Here is a 20,279-nt window from a genome sequence, read left to right on the forward strand (position 1 = left end):
ACTGACATATTCCAATCAAGAAATAGAAAGGAAAATTCTATTTTCTACATTTGTTGTCTGGTCATTTGATTTTTCTTATTGTGTTAGTCCTAGTCTCTGGTTTCTGCTTTCCTCTTTCTTCTTTTAACTGTCTTGACAGAGTCCCTTTGTCCATTTGGTATTTCTTTTCTCTCCATGTTCACCATCCATCTTCCCTCTGCATCCCTATCTATCTGACCCAGCATCGCCCCTATCTTCCCGCCATATGGAGTATCGCCCATCTCTGTGTCCCTATACTTGCTGTGTCCAACATAGCTCTTCTATGTCCCTATTCCATCCCCCCCCCCCCCCCCGCCACGTGCCAGCATCTCTCTTTCTCTTCCTTGTCTCTCTCTCCTGGCCAGCATCTCTCCCTCTCTCTTCCCGCCCTCTGTCCTCCCAGGGTCCAGCAAGTGTTCCTCTCTCTTCCCTTGCTTTGAACAGCACCTCTCTTCTCTTCCTTCTTTCTCCGTAGGTCCTGGCTCCTCTCTCCTTCCTTGTCCTTCCCCTCCAAGTCAAGCACCTCTTTCCTTCTTCATGCCCTGTCTCTTCCCTACCTGACCTCTCTCCCTCCTTGCTCCCCTCCATGATTCAGCATCTGTCTCCCTTGTTGCCCTCCCACAATGCAGCACCTGTCTCCCTCATTGCTCCCCCATGATGTAGCACTTGTCTCCCTCATTGCCCCCCCCCCACATGCAGCACCTCTCTCCTTTGTCCTCCCCGCCCCCCCACTCAACAATCCGGTACCTCTCCTCTTCTTCTTACCGCCATTAATCTGCATGTGAAGTGCTAGCACTCTCAGCAATAGCAAGCTGCTTAAAGCCAATCCCAGGGGCTTTCCTTCAGAAAGGTCGGGACACAGCTGAAGGAAGGCCCCCTGGAATTTACTAGTTCCAACAATGCACAGATTAATTGCAGCAAGAAGAGATACCGTATTTTGTGTGTGTGTGTGGGGGGGGGGGGGGGGGGGGGACGCCAATGCATGAGATCATGCCCTTTAAGCATGTGAGCTGGACATAGGGCCCGACTGCTTGTGTCACACGTCAAATGCGTGCAACTTGGCACATCTGCCTTTATATGATTGCTTGTTGTGGTCCACTATCTCTTCCTAAAAACATTCGCCAAGAAACAAACAAACAACAAAACACCTTCTTTTATTACCACATGTACCATGACTCAGTGCATGGGCCTCTACCACACTCACTCCTGATTTTAGGTGTTCATGAAGATGTGGTTTTTTGAACGACAGATTAAGGCATATTTCCTTTAAATAATTTGATTCAGACAGATGTCATTTTTTTTCATCTATCATGGACTTAAAAACAGAACTTCCTGAAAAAGCAGTGCTCTATTTCCATATGCTACTTGAATTTTATCATTCTTTGCATGGTTAACAGACTTACTATATCTGGTGAGACCTCATTTAGGGGCCCTTTAGGGGCAGTAAACCCACTGCGGCTTAACACGCGCCGAACAAGAACTACCGCTGGGCTACCGCAGCAGCTCGAAAGTGGTTCCCACCCCCAGCATGCGCCATTTCTAGTACTACAAAAATATTTTCTAGTCTTGAAGCGCCAGTGTTTACCTGGTGGTAGGCAATGCCCAGTTACTGCCAGGTTAACGGTTGAGCCCATTCCGCCACTTCAATGGGTAGCGGTAATTGCTTCCCCCTAAAATTGCTACGTGATAAGTGGTTCACTTACTGCACAGGCATTTCTTTAAAAAAAAAAAAAGAACCCAGCCTTTTACTCGTGCGGTAAAAAGGGGGCCTCAGTGCATGTCCAAAGCATGTGCTGATGTTAGCGCAGGCCCCCTTTTTCCACAGATTAGTAAAAGGACCACTTAGAATACTGTGTACAATTCTGGGGACCACATCTTCAAAAAATATAAACAGGATGGAGTCAGTCCCAGAGGGCGGCTACTAAAATGGTCAGTAGTCTTCGTCATAAACTGTATGGGGGACAAAGATCTCAGTATGCATACTTTGGAAGAAAGGCAGGAGAGGGGAGATATGAAAAGGACATTTAAATACCCCTGCTGTATAAATAAACAGGAGGTGAGTTTCCTTCAACTGAAAGGAAGCTCTGAAATGATTGAGGATACAATGAAAGTGAAAGGGAACAGGAGTAACCTGAGGAAACACTTCTTCACGGAAAAAGCGGTGAATTCATGGAACGGCCAAGGGAGAGGAAGGGATAGTAGATGGCACGGATGGACATGTTTCTATGTTCTACACATATACTACTCTGTGTGCTCTTTTAATTACAACTTCCAATTTCACAAAGAGGAGATCCAACTCCTCCCATAGCAATTTCTAGAATCCACAGAAGCTCCACATTATTTCTACCACCCTATCTCTCTATATAAAAGGCAACACCAACGTTCTATGAAGCCTCCAGCCGGAAGTGTGAAGGGGGCGAGATATCCGGTTTCCCTATGAGTGTCTGCCCCGCCCTCTCTGTAACACAGTCAGTGAAGGAAAACAGCAGAGCACGAAATCAAATCGCTGGCTCTGTAACAGTGAAGGACTCAGAGGGGGGAGGGGAGAGAGGCCAGAGGGCAGGGACACACACACCCCCACATGCACACAGAAGAAAACATTGCTAGCCCCCGTTTCATTTCCATCAGAAACGGGGCTTTTTTACTAGTTTTCAATAAACTCCACATGATCTTCTAACATAAAGCACTATTTATTCAGTCTGTCCACCTCCGTTTTTAAATATCTAATCAAGTCCTCAGCCAAAGAGACTTTCTTCTGCTGCAGCTCTTGTTGTTATTTACTGGCTAGTACTTTCCAAAAAAAAAAAAAAAACAACATTTTTTTAAAAATGTTACCTAGCTACTCATCAAAGACCATTGTTACTGATATTTTACCTCTTTTAGAATGTCCATTGTTGAGGTATCCACTTCCTCAGGCTCTGACGTCATCATTTTGGTCTCAGCTGTCTTCCCCGTCTCTCTTTCTCTCTCCTTTCTCTGTGGTTTGGAAGCCATAATATTAGGTGTTTTCAATACAAACCTGTCCATATACATACAGTCCACTTGAAGTTCCCTTTGTTTTCAGGTCTGAGTAGTTTTGGTGTGTGAAAGATATTTGGATCTCATGTCCCAGAAGGTTTTCTCGGTACACACTACAGCTGCTTGGCAACCTGCCATCATGCGGGTCTCCTTCTATTGTCTCCAAATTGATGCCTTTGTGGGACCCCACTTCATTTCCAGTACCACAAAGGCATTCTGTGACACTATCATTTGGATTTTCAGGATTTTTAAATTTAATTACTCAATTCCAAATTTGAATTTAAGGTGAGTTACAGTCAGGTACAGTAAAGGTTTACAATCTAATCTTGTACCAAAGGCAATGTTCAAGGTCACAAGAAACAGCAGTGGAAGAAAGAGGATTTGAACTGTGGCTTCCTTGGCTCATGATTCCCTAATCTATCCACCTAGGGTACTCACATGGTTTAGCCTAACAAAACCCAGTATAATCCATCTACTTGCTTCTGGATCTCTTGTGGAAGTAGCGAAGCTTTGCACTACTCTGAATATTGGAGATGGCATCTTTTGATTTAGCCAGTACTATGAGCTATGCCATATCCATCATCAGTCAAAAGCACAGAAAACAAATAAGGCAAAATTTGTTTTTTTTTTTTAATTACTTGTATATGATGTTTTTACAAGATTTTAATGTAACTGCTTTGATGTTAATAATAAATATCTAACTTCCTGTACAAACTACACCTGATAATTACTGTCCCACAACTGTTTAACTTTAAAGGTTTCCAAAACTTTTGGTAACCAAGGTTTATTATAATTGCCATACCAGATCAGTCTAAACTTCCAATCAGCCCAATATCTTGTTTCCACCAGTGGTCAATCCAAGTCAGAGTACATAGCAAAATCCCACAAAATAGATATATTCAATGCTATTTACTCCCAAGAGATAAGTACTGGATTTGCCTAGTTAATAGCAGTTTATGGACCCTTTCTTCAGGACGCTATACAAACCTTTTTCTAACTGCTTTTGTCACATCCTCCAGCAGCTTCTTAAGTAGAAAAAAAAAGTCTTACCTGATAATTTTCTTTGAGTCCAACTAGACCAGCTTAGAAACACACAGATTATGTCCCTTAGCCTGCAGATGGAGACAGAGACATAAGCTCTGCCCTATAAGAGGCACTTTGCAGCCCCAGCTCTCCAATATTTCTGAGTCTTTAACCATAAGGTGGACTCACTCAAGAATTCCCGGGGGAACCTCTGGTGTCACAAAAGATCTAAGCAACAGAATAGAAAAACTATGAAACCAGAAGCATGATGAACGGATGGACCTCTGGACTGGTCTGGTTAACTCAAGAAAAGAAAATAAGTAGGTAAAACCAAATGTTTCCTTCCTTTTTGTCCAACAGACTATATTAGAAATGTAGCAATGCATCCTCACAGTGAGCGAGATGATGAAACCCCTGCCACAAGGACTCAGGCACCAAAAGTATCTTCTTCTCTGGCTCGCATATCCAGTTTATGGTGCTTAGAGAAGGAGTACAAAAGTAGACCAAGTAACAGCCCTACAAATCTCAGTGGGAGAAACCAACAATTTATAAATATAAAATTCAACCCAGGATGCCACTGTATCTCTGGTAGATTCCAGTTCCCGTGGTGGAGGTGTTGCGGTCCTTTCCCCATCTACGCTAACTCTTTTATCTCTCAACTATGATGCCTTTCCTTTCCTAGATTCACTTGTACTTCACTTAAATGCTAACCCACCTCTTTATTTCCTTCTTATATATTTCCCTCCTTCTCCTTCATCCTCTACTGTGGAACGCTTTTTCAATGCCTCACTGATGCTAATATATGCTTTCCTAATCTGCTTATCTTAGGGGACCTTGAGTTTTCATATGAATAAGCCATTGGCACCCCTTAGACAAATGATCCTTGTCTCTGTTAACTCTCTTTCTCTCTTTCAGCATGTTTATTTATTTGTTGCATTTGCACCCCATATTTCCCACCTATTTGCAGGCTCAATGTGGCTTACATAGTACCGTCAAAGGTGTTTGCCCAGTCGGTTGATAACAAATACAAGGTTGTATAGTGATCGTATGAGGTATATGTGGAGGGTCGGAAGGGATGAAGATTGCGTGTTGTCCAGTACGATCATAGTCATGCTGTGTTGCTGGGTGAAGAGGTTTACGTTGGGTCGTTGGGGTAGGCCTTTTTGAAGAGGTTGGTTTTTAGTGATTTCCTGAAGCTCAGGTGGTCGTGGATTGTTTTCACAGCTTTTGGGAGGCCATTCCATAGTTGTGCGCTTATGTAGGAGAAGCCGGATGCGTAAGTTGTTTTGTATTTCAGTCCTCTGCAATTTGGGTAATGTAGGTTTAGGTAAGATCTTGACGATCTGACTATTTCTTATTGGTAGATCTATAAGGTCTATCATGTATCCTGGGACTACACCGTATATGATTTTGTGGACTAAGATGCAGACTTTGAAGATGATCCGTTCTTTGATTGGGAGCCAATGCAACTTTTCTCGAAGGGGTCTGGCACTTTCGAAGCGTGTTTTGCTGAATATTTATTTATTTATTGCATTTGTATCCCACATTTTCCCACCTATTTGCAGGCTCAATGTGGCTTACAAGCACCTGTTATGGCATCGCCATTCCAGGAGATAGATACAATTGGTGTTACAAAAAGATTCTGGATGAAGACAAAAACAAAAGGTCTAAGCAAAGTTATAGAAAGATAAATATCGGAATAGGGTGAAGTGGTGGAGCCTGGCTGCTGTATTTTGGGCGTTCTGGAGTTTTTTTTATGAGTTGTTCTTTGCAACCCGCGTAGATTCCGTTGCAATAATCTGCATGGCTTAGGATCATTGATTGTATTAGGTTTCGAAAGGTTGCTCTTGGGAAGAAAGGTTTTAATCGTTTGAGCTTCCACCTTGAATAGAACATTTTCTTTGTTACAGAGTTTACTTGGCTCTCGAGAGTAACATTGCGGTCGAGTGCGACGCCGAGTATTTTCAAGCTGTCTGAGGTAGGGAGGGTATGTCCTGGGGTATTTATGGTTGTGGGTTTGTACTTGTTATGTTGAGAGGAGAAGATGAGGCAATGTGTTTTTTCCGTGTTCAGTTTCAGTTGGAATGAGTTTGCCCAGGAGTCCATGATGTTCAGGTCATAGTTGATTTTATTGGTTATTTCTGTCAGATCATGTCTGAAGGGGATATAGATTGTAACATCATCTGCGTAAATGAATGGGTTAAGGCCACGATTGGATAACGACTGTGCCAGTGGAATCATCATCATGTTGAAGAGTATTGGTGATAATGGTGATCCCTGAGGTACTTCGCAGACTGCTTTCCACGGTGGTGATATGTTTGAATTTGATTTTACTTGTTCCTTTTTCCATCCATTCAGCAGGCCATACTCTTGACCTAGTGCCATCTCACACATTTTCACCTCTTGAGTTCTCCAATTTTAAGTTTTCTGTCTTACCATGGTCAGACCATTATCTTGCTTCTTTCGATTTGCACCTTAAATTGATCTACCAATCTGTGCACCTGTTTCCTCTTTTTTTTAGATTTCAACTCAGTAGACCCTACTACAATACTATCTCTGACTTTATCCTTCTCAAAGGAGTTTTGTAAATTGCTCCTAACTACTCAATCAGAAATCTGGAATGTCACCCTTCATGCTACTGTAGCACCTTATGTTCCATACTGTACAACTACATCTTTATCTGCTAAATCCAAGCCCTGGTTTAACGGAGATTTACAACTTTCGAAGCGCCAGCTGAAAGGGCTTGGCGTAAGTCACGCTCTTCCTCTACTCGCCTCCATTATGATCAGGCACTTCAGTATTATCGTTTTCTGTTAAGACAGGTCTGTTGTTTTTTTTTTTTTTTTTATTAAAGTTTTTTATACAACAGCACAATAATGAGAACACTACCAAATCCAACACAGAGAAACAGCCAATAAAACTATAACCATAAGAAAACAGGAAAAAACAACAAAAACACCTCTTAAAGTATCAACAAATCCTTAGGAAAAGAGTCAAAACTAGTGTTACAATAGGATTCCACCCCGAAGTAATTAACAGAGCCACATTACTGGTTTCATTTGTATTTGAGCAAGATTTTAATGCGATTTTGAAACTGTATTTCAAGAATGCCTATCAAACGTTTTGTGGACAAAAGTTATGGATATTTCCTGATGTTACCTGATCCACTCAAGATAGAAGAAAGAGTTTTTTGAACATGAGAGAAGAAGTAAAGACTATGGGGGCTACTTTTTTTCTAGCGTATCCCTGTAAACGTATAGTGCAGTATTTGGGAGTGAAATATGTTTTCTTTGTACCGGACCAGCTTAGACTTTTTATAGACCTGAAGAGGGTGTCTGGGAATGTAGCATCTGCTTAATTGGCTGTATAAGAAATTTAGCTGTGGGGAAAAAAGGCTTGGGCTTTACTTTTCAGTTTGTATATACCTATTGGATCTCCTTGTGTTACTTATCACTCTCCCGATTATTGGTGGTCTAAGGAAGGGATAAATATGGTATTATAAAGTTTCTTAATTTCTTTTTTTTTTTTCTTCCTTACTCTGTGTAAGAGGAAAAGCTGTATTTTCCCTAAGTTGCATGTAACAAGTTAATGCTTGTATATTATAAATAGAAAGAATAAATTAAAAAATAAAAACCCCGACTAGGCTAACTGCTTTTACCATATTCTCTGGCAACGAATTCCAGAGTTTAATCACACGTTGAGCGAAGAAATATTTTCTCTGATTTGTTTTAAATGTACCTACTTTGTAGCTTCATTGCGTGCCCCCTAGTCCTAGTATTTTTGAAAAGAAGAATTGCAGAAAATAGAAAAGACCTAGAGAATAGTGCTTTAAAGAGAATACCTTTAATAGACGGAAAAGCCAATAATAAAAAATTGCATGTCTTTAACCAAGCAAAATTATTTAAAATATTAAAAGTTCCTAAAAAGTCAGCAGAACAACAAGTTTCATATAAAGATTTAAATACAAAACACATTGCTTTGAATTGAACTCTAGCTGTCACCGGAAGCCAGTGTAACCTAACCAGCAATGGAGAAATACCATCATACTTAGCGAAAAATTATCCTGGCTGCCGAGTTCTGAATCATTTGAAGTCTGGATATTTGTTTGATTGTTAAACCTATATATAATGAATTTCCATAATTGAGTAGTGAAAGAATCAACAACTGCATGATAATTTTAAAATGTTCAAGTAAAAAATAAGAACGCAACAAACACAGTTAAGTTTAAAATATGCTTTGCGTACAACACTCTTTATCTGAGACTCCATTGAGAGTGAGGAGTCCAAAATTACACCCAATACTCTGTTCCTGATCAACTTGAACATCCGTTATTTATTGAAATAGTCTGTGGAATAATTGAGTGGTCTAAGCCAAACCAGAGAATCTTTGTTTTATATAAGGCAAAGAATATTATAATGCCTCTGTATCGTTCCATGGTGTGACCTCATCTTGAGTATTGCGTGCAATTATGTCACCGTATCTCAAAAAAGATATAGCAGAATTAGAAAAGGTTCAAGTAAGGGTGACCAAAATGATTAAGGGGATGGAACTCTTTCTCATACGAGGAAAGGCTTAAGAAGTTAGGAAAAGAGATGGCTGAGGGGGGGATGTGAGAGAGGTCTACAAAATCCTGAGTGGAGTAGAACAGGTAAACACAAATCGATTTTTTACTCTTTCAAAAAGTACAAAGGCTAGGACACTCCAGGAAGTTACATAGTAGTACATTTATAACCAATAATAGAAAATATTTTTTTCACTCAATAAATAGTTAAGCTCTGGAATTTATTGCCGGAGGATGTGGTAACAGCAGTTAGCTTATCTGGCTTTAAGAAAGGTTTGTACAAGTTCCTGGAGGAAAAGTCCATTGCTATTGAGACAAATATGGGGAAAGCCACTACTTATCCCTGGGATTGGTAACACAGAATCCTGTTACTCTTTGGGATTCTGCCAGGTACTTGTGATCTGGATTGGCCACTGTTGGGAGCAGGATACTGGGCTAGATGGACACTGGTTTGACCCAGTATGGCTATTATGTTCAATGTTTGCAGTATAAAAATTATTCATTGGTATTATTGTCTAGTCATTGTAGTATGTCCAATTATGGTTGCTGTAGTTTTTCTGACTTTTGGAATTAAAAAGCAAAATTGTCTGGAAAGGTTACAAAGCTATTGCACTCCACTGAACCTAGTGAGAACCATTATCTCCAAATTGAAAAAAAGACTTGGAACAATGGTGAATCTTCCCAGGAGCCTGCCAAAATTACTCCAAGGGCACAGCGACAACTCATCCGTGAACATAACATCCCAGAAGAACATCCATAGAACTGCAAACTTCTCTAGTCTCAGCTAAGGTCAATGTTCATGACTCCATCATAAGAGACTGAGCAAAAAATGGGATTTATGGGAAACCAGCAAGATGGAAACTGCTGCTATCCAAGAGTAACATCAATACTTGTCTCACATTTATACAAAAAATAAAAAAAAGCACACTGGATGATCCTATTTCCTCTTATTTGTTGAGAGATCCTCCCGTTGAACTACTGACATGGTTCAGCGCTGCGTGCGTCTGGTAGTGCTATACAAATGCTAATAATAATAATGGTTAGTTCTGTTTGTTGTTTGGGAGTGGAGGAGTGGCCTAGTGGTTAGGGTGGTGGACTTTGGTCCTGGGGAACTGAGGAACTGAGTTCGATTCCCGGCACAGGCAGCTCCTTGTGACTCTGGGCAAGTCACTTAACCCTCCATTGCCTGCTGCATTGAGCCTGCCATGAGTGGGAAAGCGCGGGGTACAAATGTAACAAAAAAAAATAAAAAATAATGCATTAAAGCTGGGTTGGTTCTCACAAAATATAAGAAATATTGTTCTTACTCCAATCATTAAACAACTTAATGGGGATATAACTGCAATTTCAAACTTTAGGCCAATAGCGAATATCCCATTTCTCGCCAAGTTAATAGAATTTGTAGTGGGTTCTCAAGTTATCCAACTATATAGATGAACATAACCTTTTACACAATTCCAAGCATGGTTTTCAATCATTCTATAGTACTGAGTCACTACTACTGTTTTTAATATCCGAGGTCAGACGTGTTTTGAGTAGTGGTGGCGAGATGATTCTATTGTAATTTGACATCTCCGCTGTGTTAGATACTGTGAATCATGATATATTACTGACTCTGCTATGAGAGTTTGGTTTTAGTGGCCCAGTACATCACTGGTTTGAACCTTTCCTGAAGAACAGACAGTATCTAGTTTTAAAAGATGGTTGTTTCTCATTACCCTTGGAACCTCCGTGTGGAATTCCTCAGGGTTCTCCTATTTCTCCACTTTTGTATAATTTATACATGGAGTTCCCTCGGCAAGTTCTCTCTAATATCTGGTGAAATCCTGTTGTCTTATGCAAACAAAAGTTTCTTTTTAGTTCCTATTAATCAAGTTATAGACTCTGCTTCATCCACAATTTGTATAAATAGGATAAAACATTGTTCTGTCAAGTCTAAATTAAGACTTAATACTGATAAAACCAAGATACAATGGTTTTCAGTGGATCTTACCAAAGTTCCCAAGGTGATTATAGATAATGATGGTTTTCAGTTGAATGTAGAAAGAATTTCTAAAGTTCTGGGTATGATCTTGGATTCACCTCTGATGTTGGAACCTCAGGTTTACAGTCTGGTTAGAAAAGCTCATTTTAAATTAAAACAACCGTGTTTGTTGACACTTTATTTTCTGAAAGATCATTTTAAAATGATTGTACAATTAACAATGGAGAAATTAGATCTTACCTGCTAATTTGCTTTCCTTTAGTCCCTCCGGACCGGACCAGGATTGGACTGATGGGTTGTGCTTGCCTACCAGCAGGTGGAGACTGAGAAAAACTTTGACTCTAGAGAGCCAATAGGAGCCCTGGCCATGTGACCTTAGCCTCAGTACTTGAATAACAAAGAAAGAAAGAAAGAAAGAAAGAAAGAAAGAAAGAAAGAAAGAAAGAAAGAAAGAAAGAAAGAAAGAAAGACCTTCTGTGCCGTATGGAATCCTAGCAGCCACAAAGCACTCGGCAATGCCAAGTATCAGAGCTCACCAGCAACTCTCACCAGAGAAGTGGTATGGCTCACTTGTACTATAGCTCACCAGCAACTCTCACCAGAGAAGTGGTATGGCTCACTTGTAATATAGCTCACCAGCAACTCTCACCAGAGAAGTGGTATGGCTCACTTGTACTATAGCTCACCAGCAACTCTCACCAGAGAAGTGGTATGGCTCACTTGTAATATAGCTCACCAGCAACTCTCCCCAGAGAAGTGGTATGGCTCACTTGTCTTATAGCTCACCAGCAACTCTCACCAGAGAAGTGGTATGGCCCACTTAAGATTTTATATATATTCCATCAACTGAGCTCACCAGCAACTCTCACCAGAAAAGTGGTAAGTCATATTTAAGATTTATAGATATTCCAGCAACTGAGCTCAGCAACAACTGTCACCAGAGAAGTGGTATGGCGTATTTAAGGTTTTATATATAGATTCCAGCAACTGAGCTCACCAGCAACCACCAGAGAAGTGGTATGGACCACGTAAAGTTTTGTATATATATATAGTATTGTTCCACGAATCGTAAAGGAATGAATACACTTCCTACTTAATAAAAGAAGCTAAAGAGTTGAGAGAACATGGGAGGGGCCTGGTCCGGTCTGGAGGGACTAAAGGAAAGCAAATTAGCAGGTAAGATCTAATTTCTCCTTCCTTAGCGTCCCTCCGGACCGGACCAGGATTGGACTGATGGGAAGTACCAAAGCAGTAATCTGAAGGGAGGGACCCTATGAAAACTGCAGAGAAATATTCATGCTGCATAGGCCACCTGGCGACAACTACCATGTAGTGTGTCCCAATGAGCAAAATAAAATGAAACTAGGACTAAGTTGCCACCTTACCAATGTGCACCGAGAGCACCAAAAATCGCTGTAGTAAGAATAGAGCCCGCTTCTGAAGTTGCGGAATATGTTGTAATACGCTGTGGAACTGCCCTCTCAGTGAGAAGAGAAATAGAAATTCTCATTTTCTTGATCCATCGAGATATAGCGGGTTAGAAACAATCAAACCCTTACGTCTACTGGCTAGAAGGACAAAACCAATAAGAAAAAAACGATTGGGAAAGGTGAAAACTCTAAACTAAGAGCAGACCGAAAAGAAGTTACCAACCGTAGAAGTATTCCATACATAGATCTACTTGCTGCAATGGCTACTAGGAAACACTGCTTGAAGAGGAAAACTTTATAGAAAAAGTTATGGCTACTAGAAAACAGTGGTTTAAGAGAAAGACCTTAAAGAAAAAACAATGGCTACTAGAAAACAGAGCTTTAAGAGGAAAAACCTTAAAGGACACCAGAAGAAAAAACAGCCCAAAAAAAGACCTACGAGAGCTGAAAGATTAAGATTGTGATTTGAAGAGGATTTCGGCCTGTCGGGCGAAGGAGACTAAGAACCTTAAAGTAAACGAGAACTTCCAAAAGGACGAGGCCGTATCGGAACTCAGAAACAGGAAAAAACTGCAATCTGCAGGAGAAGAGAAAAGAGAGTAATCCTTTATGAAAACCAACAAAAAATGAACCGCCGCATAGAAAGAACTACTGAAGCAGAGCCAAAACTGATGACCAAATAAAGCCTGATATGGAAGAAAGATGGAATTTTTATTTATTTTTTTTTTTTAAATATAAGACAGCACCTAGTGAGTTGACGGAAGAAACGCATATAGAAGGTTGAAAAACCCCTGCTGAACGATGGCGTCTATCCCTGTCTCCGTCAAGACTGCTGCTGAACGGAAGAAGCAAGAAATGTTTGTGAGCCTGAAGGCAAAAACAGATAGCCCTGAAGTGTCGCAGTGAGGAAGTAAGGCTGAAAAGATGAGAGTCCATTCACCTGAATGCAGGGTGAGACAACTAAGAAAAAATGACTACAAACTCAAGAGTATACTCTTAACTCCTCCTTGGCGGATGACATAACCCATTGCCATGGCAAACACCAACATAGCTCTCTCCGCCTTGTTTGTCAGTAGGGAAAACAAAATTCACTCGAAGGTAAATGAATTGCTGTGGTCCCCCAGAAAAAAATATATACAAACAAGCTTCTGCCAAAAAGTGTACTGCACGAAGCATCCCTATGACGGAACTAAGGTTCTTGAGTTAACTAGATGACACTTAAATAGCGTGATTGATGACCCTGAGATTCCCAATAGGATGAAGGAAAATTCCTTCTTGGGAACTAGAAAGTAATATTGCATTCTGCAGAATAGAGCGAGGAAATGGCCGAAGGCCCAAGGTCACCAAGAAAAATATAAACTGGGATGTTTGCAGAGGAGACAAAAGACTCTGTGCCAACCTGACTAAACAAAGAGAAAATTAGAGATATCTGATGAGAGATAAAATGAGAGGCCTGGCTACAATCACCACCCAACCTAGAGACTGTAAGAAATGCAACACCCGGTGCGTGACCTGAGAACTCTGCTGATAAGACTTTCTCCAATTAGGCAGTCGTCTAGGTAAGGATGAAATGACCCTGAGAGCGCGATGAACATCCTCTTAGATCTATAATAGAACGGAAGAGAGAGTACTGCTGAAAATGACCAGTTAATGCATAAGCAAAAAACTAGCCATTCTCTGGATCCTGAGGAGAAGAGGAAGGGTGACCAAGGACACCAGTTAAATAGGGCTACAAACCCCAGCCCTATCTCTGTGGCGTTCCATAGTTGGGTAAGTTCCGAATATAGGAGTCCACCAGCTATGGTAGTACGCTCCGGACAGAAAAAAATTGTCCCAGTATGAACGTCTGATTCACCGGCCTGTAATTTCTTGGATCTCCCTAATCCACGTACCACGGTCATGCCTCCTCCCTCACTGAGATGTACCAGACTCACACCCAATAGATATGAATGTTGAGCTTGTTTCAGGTTAAAACACAGAACCTAGGCCCAGGGTTCCCGGTGTTCCTAGTGGTGATCAGCCATGGCAAATATTGTATGTGTTAGTTTGCAGAATTACTGCAAAGCCTTGCTTTTGGAGCAGAGGTTTCTGTTCGACACTCTCGTGAGAGTTGTCTTTTTTTTTTTTCTTTGTATTTTAAATGCTGTTCTGACTGTAGAAAGGTGGACCTTTGAGCTTTTCCAGTATGGCAAAACTTATGTACCTATGCCCATTAGATATGAATGCTGGAATTGATGGACTTTAGGCCTTTCCTAGCATAAACACACTTATGTACCTATGGCATAAATACACAGGAAGTGAGTGAATCCCCTTCCAATTGAAAGAAAACTCTGGAGTGAAGGCGCATAGAATGAAAATGATAAAGGACAAACTTGGAAAATATCTGTAACGAAAAAAGTGAAGTTGTGCCACAGCCACTTGGTGAAGGCAGTGTAGACAAGACTGTATCTGAAAGGGAAGAACTGACCCTTCCAAAAGGAAGCTCTAACCTCTGAGCCAAACTGCTCAAACCAGTTGTAAAAATGGAGGCTAAGAACAGCCGCCGCCCGCTCCACAGAACCGCCTGCATCACTATTGCCTCGTTTGCCTCCCAACCCAATTGAAGCAGGGAAATCAAAATGGTGGCTGCAAGAGAGCAAGAGCTCCCGAGTCCGACAAAAAACACGAAGCTGTCCTGACCGTCCCCCATCCCGGACCACCCAGGACCTGGACGGCACCCGAAACCGAAAAACACGCTGATAGGGACCCAACCTCATTAACTATAACTGCTACCGTACCCAGCCATATTCACAGAAAGAACTCACTCAGAACCATCACGCTCTGGTAGAAGCAAAGGAGAAAGATCCTCATATGGTGCAGCATAATCCTCACTCTTGCAGCGCTTTGAAATTTCTTAATTTCTTTTTTTTTTTTGAGGCAGGAGTATAGGCTTATAGCACCAGCAATCAAGGACAGGAGGCGGGGGAGGGCAGGGGAGGGACCTGACACCACTAGGTGTATCCTGCACTGGCCAAGCCATGACCCCCAAGATCAACTAATCCTGTGGGACCAAGCTAGGAGCAAGTCTCAATCCAGAGAGCTGCACAGGATATGTCCACTCACCTGCTGAGATAGAGAGAATACTGAGGTTACACTGGCTGCACATGTCCACATATAGTAAAACCTCTGAAGTTCTCTCTATCTCTACCTGCTGGTAGAGAGACATAACCCACTCGTCTCTGGATTGATCTGTGGGACGCTATGGAACCTCTCTTCTGCTACCTAAATTGTATAAACACACTTGTAATTGAAGATGTTTTGGTTTCTCTCAAATTGCTATAAAAATTAAAGACAGCAAATTAAAAAGCACAGCTTCCCCCCTCCCTCTTAAGGATTAGAGAACTGCAAAGGCCCCGATGCTCAGAGATTACTCTGCTTACAATGTTTGGTTTAGACTGGTTGTAGCCAGTCTAGCACACACGTTATTCAACGTCTAATGCACAAAGGGGTTCTGCATCGCTTTTACCGTTTGTAGTAACAGCTGCCGATAATCCTATGAAAATGTATTACAACTAGATCATTAGTATTAAAATGAGGATTCTGTGCAATGCACAGAAAAGAATGCCTACCTTTAAAGTTCAAAATTTTCCGGCAGGCCTGGCGAGGTTATTGTATAAGGGTGACTTCTAGGTGCATTTTTAATAGTATCTGCATGTGTGTGTGAAATGTGCCATATGCATGTATTATATGTATGTGTGTCATGTACATAACAGTAGTGTTAAAAAGTTGTCATGGGGAAAAAAAAAGGAACTCCATATGATGTCACTGGACACACGTCTGCAACATAACTGTCATCTTTTTTTTCCTAGGCTCGCGTAGAATATCGACACTTACTGCAAGACTGTTTTAAGCATGTGTTAGGCGCTTTCCCTGAGCCGCTTGCAGAACTTCCGCACATCCCATTTGCATGCGATCTCCTTTTAGATCACTGTTTCAAAATCGGTAAGTTCACCCGCGGATATAAACGCATGAGGTATTTCATGGTGACTTTTGAGCATCCGGGCAAAAGACAGCAATTGTTACTGACTGCACAGCTTCTAGCAATAGCAAGTATTCAATAGGACAAAACATACAGGCCCACAAAGACCCTGGAGACCAGCATTCAAACTCCTGAAATCAGCAAGCTAAAAGCAGGGTTTTCTCCCTGGACAAGGGAAATCAAACTGTATCTATGGATCTCCAGTAGACGGGAGAATGGACCAATAGGTCAGGTCTGGCAGTCATTATCTTCAGTTAAGTTCTAGATTAAGAGCAGGTAATGCAAGTCACAGGGATAATGCCCAGACCTGAGTAATATAAGGCACAAAGATTATGCACAATGCCAGGTTATTACCAGCTTCATAACAGGTGATTCCAGCCCTCTACATGTAAGTTTAAGATCAGATGTCGATTAACATTTTAAGAAATGTGCTGGGACTTACATCTCTTCCATCCACCACCGGCACCCATTTGAATATCCTGAGTGATGTATCTCCAACTGTCACCCATTTCTTCTCCCTGTCAAAGAACCACCCCAAAAAAAGAGAAATTTGAAGCAATGCAGCAGATCAAAGGATTGCTCCAATTGAAGACATCTCCACATACATCAGGCACTGAAACCACCTAATGATATAGGTAGAGCCTGATTTAATAAGGTTTTTCTCCCATTATCTATGGGAAAAAAAAGTTTTGTACAAATAGAATCTATGTCCAGAGTGCAGTAAAGCTTTAAGCTGAGAGCAGTATTAAGTTGGAGATCCAATCTAACATTTTCTCCCTTCGACACCATTAGATACTGATTTGTATTGGTATTAAGGTTCTGTGGTCCAAGAGAAAAAATGGGAAATATTTGACAGTTTCAGAACAAAATATCCCAACATACTGGCACTTCTTTAATATGCATATACTTTATATCACTTTATTGTCACATGCTGCGAGAGAGGGTGTTGTGCAGCTCAAGGGGGAGGGGAAGACATCTTGACATCCGTAAGTTGAATACTTAGGGATGATATATGGTTATAACCAAGACAGGGCCCTTTGAGTCTTTACTAATCATTGAAAGAACTTTGGCAAACAGAAACACCCACAGACATGTACCAAACAGGTTGATTCACCTTTGCAACCACTGCCATGACTAAAAATTATTTTTACTTCAAGGGTACATACTACCAACAGATTAAGGGCACTGCTATGGGGCCTCAATGGCACCTAATATAGCCAATCTATATGTTGCTGCATTTGAAAAAAAAAATTCATCTTAGTCAAAATCCCTTTCAGTCAAAAATATGCATGTACCACAGGTACATCAATGATATTTACATTTTATGGAGAGGAGATAACAATCAATTGACTATAGAGGCATATTTTCAAAGCACTTAGCCTTCCAAAGTTCCATAGAAACCTATGGAACTTTGGAAGGCTAAGTGCTTTGAAAATATGCCTCCATGTTTCTTGACTGACTTAACAATAGAGACCTAATCTTAAGATGCAGGTTGATTCACATGAAATACCATTCTTTGGCATTTTAATTTAAAAAAAGGCCAATATGGTTTCATAAGAACATAAGCACTGCCGTACTGAAACAGACTGAAGGTCTACCAAGCACAGTATCCTGTTTCCAACAGTGGCCACACCATGTCATTACTACACTGTACAGGATAGAAGTGATAAGTAGTAGTAGTAGATACCCACTGACAAGAACAACTATCTACATTTTTCAAGTTACCATAACAGACAACTTAAGCGTAATCTTTGTAGCTGGGTCACCCATCCAGGACCCAGCCAGGCTCGACCCTGCTTAGCTGCCTCTTCCTCCACACAACTGTTGCCTTCACTCCACAGCAATCTGGCTCCTCTGAGCCTTGGCTCCAGGCCCTGTGAACTCCCAGGACTTCCTCCTCCCTCCGTTCCTTTCACAGAGGCACATTCAAAGCCCAATGTTTATAAGTAAGAGCTTTTATTTTCTTGCTTCAAATCAACAAAACACCCTTCACTCCAGGTTGTTTAGGCTAGCAGCCCAGAGCACAATTCAGGTTCAAAAACAGTCCATATAACTTCAAACTCAGGTTCAAAAATAGTCCATATAACTTCACTTTAGCTCAGATTACTTCACTTAGGGAACAGTACATTATCAGAGGGAAAAAACAAATAGCTTGGTAGGTTGCAGCCCAGACCTTTTTAGTATGAAACAGTTTACACAGTCTTTCTTGCACCTTCTTACAGCACGGTTACACAGCTTTATTCCCACCTGGTTCAGGCTGGGGTTTCAATTGTGCCCAGCTCTCTTTCTCTCCCACAGGCTGCACCTGTTTCCTCTTTAGTAGAGATTTCCCCCAGTGCCTCAGCCTCTCTCCTCCGGTCTTCCACCAGTCTCTCCAAGATACAGTTAGCCACCCTCTTACAGCAGCTTTTTGGGTTTGAGCCAGGGCTCTAATCTCCATCTGTTCCTCCCCTAGTCCTTCAGTAATCTCCATTTTATCCTCCTCCAACTTCCCCCGCCCCCAATCTCTCCAGCTGGCCCTCATCACCTTCCTCAGAGACCATTTCCCAATCTTCTATCTCCTCCCCTAACTCTTGCACAGCCGGGTGGGGAAGAGAAGGATTCTGGGACTGGTAGTTCCTCCCCTTCTTCCTTAACCCAGCCAACTTCTCTGCCTCCGGTAGCCCAGCTTTCTGAATGTGGGTGTTGTGCACATGAAATCTGCCCCGTTGGGATTCCCCGGCTCCCTGTACCCCCTTTCTTCATGCCTTCCCGGATCCCCTTTCACCTGCACTCTCACATCTTCTGTACTCTCAATTCCTTAGGTTACGAAGGTTACGCTCAGAGCCTGTGGAAATTCAAACACAATCTAGGATATTAGCCAAAAGGTTTCAAAATAGAGGCTCTCTCAATTTATTGTAGATGGTTGTTTGAAAGCTAGTGCACAGACTAGAGAAGAGTTGCTCAACACAGGACAAAGGAAACGGTCCCCACCAAATCTTGTTTGTACTTTAAGATTTTCATCCTTAGCACAGAACATTCAAAATTATGGGTGGGCAACGGTTAAAAATGTAAATTGCAAGATTAATCATGCTTAATCACGACATGCATTTTGGGCAGTAAAAAAAAAAAAAAAGACCCCCTTTTATCAAGCCGCGCTAACTGTTGCAGTTATGCTGACAAAGCCCATTCACTTTGAGTGGGCTGTGTCGGCTTTTGCTACACGGCTTGATAAAAGTTTCAAACAAAATGTAACTGAAAATAGCAGCATAAAGTGATTTTTTTTCAGACACTGCTGTAATCCATTCCAGTTTATTTTTGTATAATTTTTCTTCTTTTTTGTTCTTTTCTTTTTATTGATTTTTTTAGCCTCCCCAGCCTTCACCCAATTTCTCTCCCCTGGCGTTTACCTCTATAGTAGGCATGATTGGTTTTCTTGGGGGCCACCTGCGGGCTAGGTATGGAACAATCCTCGGCTCCCAGCTCTTGCCGTTGTCGGACTCCAGACCCACCGGAATGGAGTTGGGTTTCCTGACTGCAGTTGCTGCCTCCTCTCTGCTGCAGTGAGTCCTCAGCCCACAGGCTCCACAAGGCTCCTCCACCCAAGTAATGCTCAGCAGACTGAGGATGAAGCTCAGCAATATGACTATCACCAACGGCCTCACCAGGCGCACGAGGGACAGCAGCATGGAGGGGCGCATGGCTGCCGCAGAGCTCTGCTCAGCATCCCCCCCCCCCCCAGTTTACTTTTACAGCTGAGCTCCAGACTCTTTCTCCTTCCTCACTGCCTCAAAGTGTTTGTCAAAGTGTCTGCAGATACTTGAGCCGTGCGGTGCAGAAAGTTGGGCAGTCTCGAGGTTTCAAGTCCCATGAGACTTATCCAACTTCCTGCACAGTGCAACTCAAGTATCTGCAAAGCCCAGCCATAAAGGGGAAGACAAAGACTTTGAGGCGACTCTGCAGAGCCCAGCCATATAGGGGGAAAGTCCTCAAGTATCTGCAGAGCCCAGCCATACAGAGGAAGGACAAAGACTTTGAGGCAATGAGAAAGAAGAAAAAGTCCAGAGCTCAGCTGTAAAACTAAACAGGGGGGGGGGGGGGGTAGGTAGTAATGAAAGAAACTGGGACAGGGACACTGAGGTGAGAAGAGCCCCAAGCCCTGCTATAAAGGTAAACTTAGGAGGGAGGAGGAGGGTTCTGCATTAAAAACAAAATCAGGCGATGTTAAAATGAACCAGGTACACAAAA

The 20,279-nt window shown here is 41.8% G+C and overlaps 1 protein-coding gene across 5 annotated transcripts in view; it reads right to left on the bottom strand.

Moving 5' to 3' along the window:
* The window catches only part of BCL7B (BAF chromatin remodeling complex subunit BCL7B), a 122,532-nt gene that overhangs the window by 58,423 nt on the left and 43,830 nt on the right, over window positions 1-20,279 (bottom strand). For 4 of the 5 annotated variants that reach the window (XM_030222471.1, XM_030222467.1, XM_030222468.1 and 1 more), the window contains exons 2-3: window positions 16,495-16,570; window positions 2,893-2,994 (exon numbers count right to left, since the gene is read on the bottom strand). In XM_030222471.1, the coding sequence (XP_030078331.1) occupies window positions 2,893-2,949 (57 nt within the window). In that variant the 5' untranslated portion in view covers window positions 2,950-2,994; window positions 16,495-16,570. The remainder of the gene's footprint in view (window positions 1-2,892; window positions 2,995-16,494; window positions 16,571-20,279) is intronic. The other variant, XM_030222469.1, reaches the window with a different exon arrangement.

This window comes from Microcaecilia unicolor, chromosome 13 (genome assembly GCF_901765095.1).
Source record: "Microcaecilia unicolor chromosome 13, aMicUni1.1, whole genome shotgun sequence".
Classification (NCBI taxonomy): domain Eukaryota; kingdom Metazoa; phylum Chordata; class Amphibia; order Gymnophiona; family Siphonopidae; genus Microcaecilia; species Microcaecilia unicolor.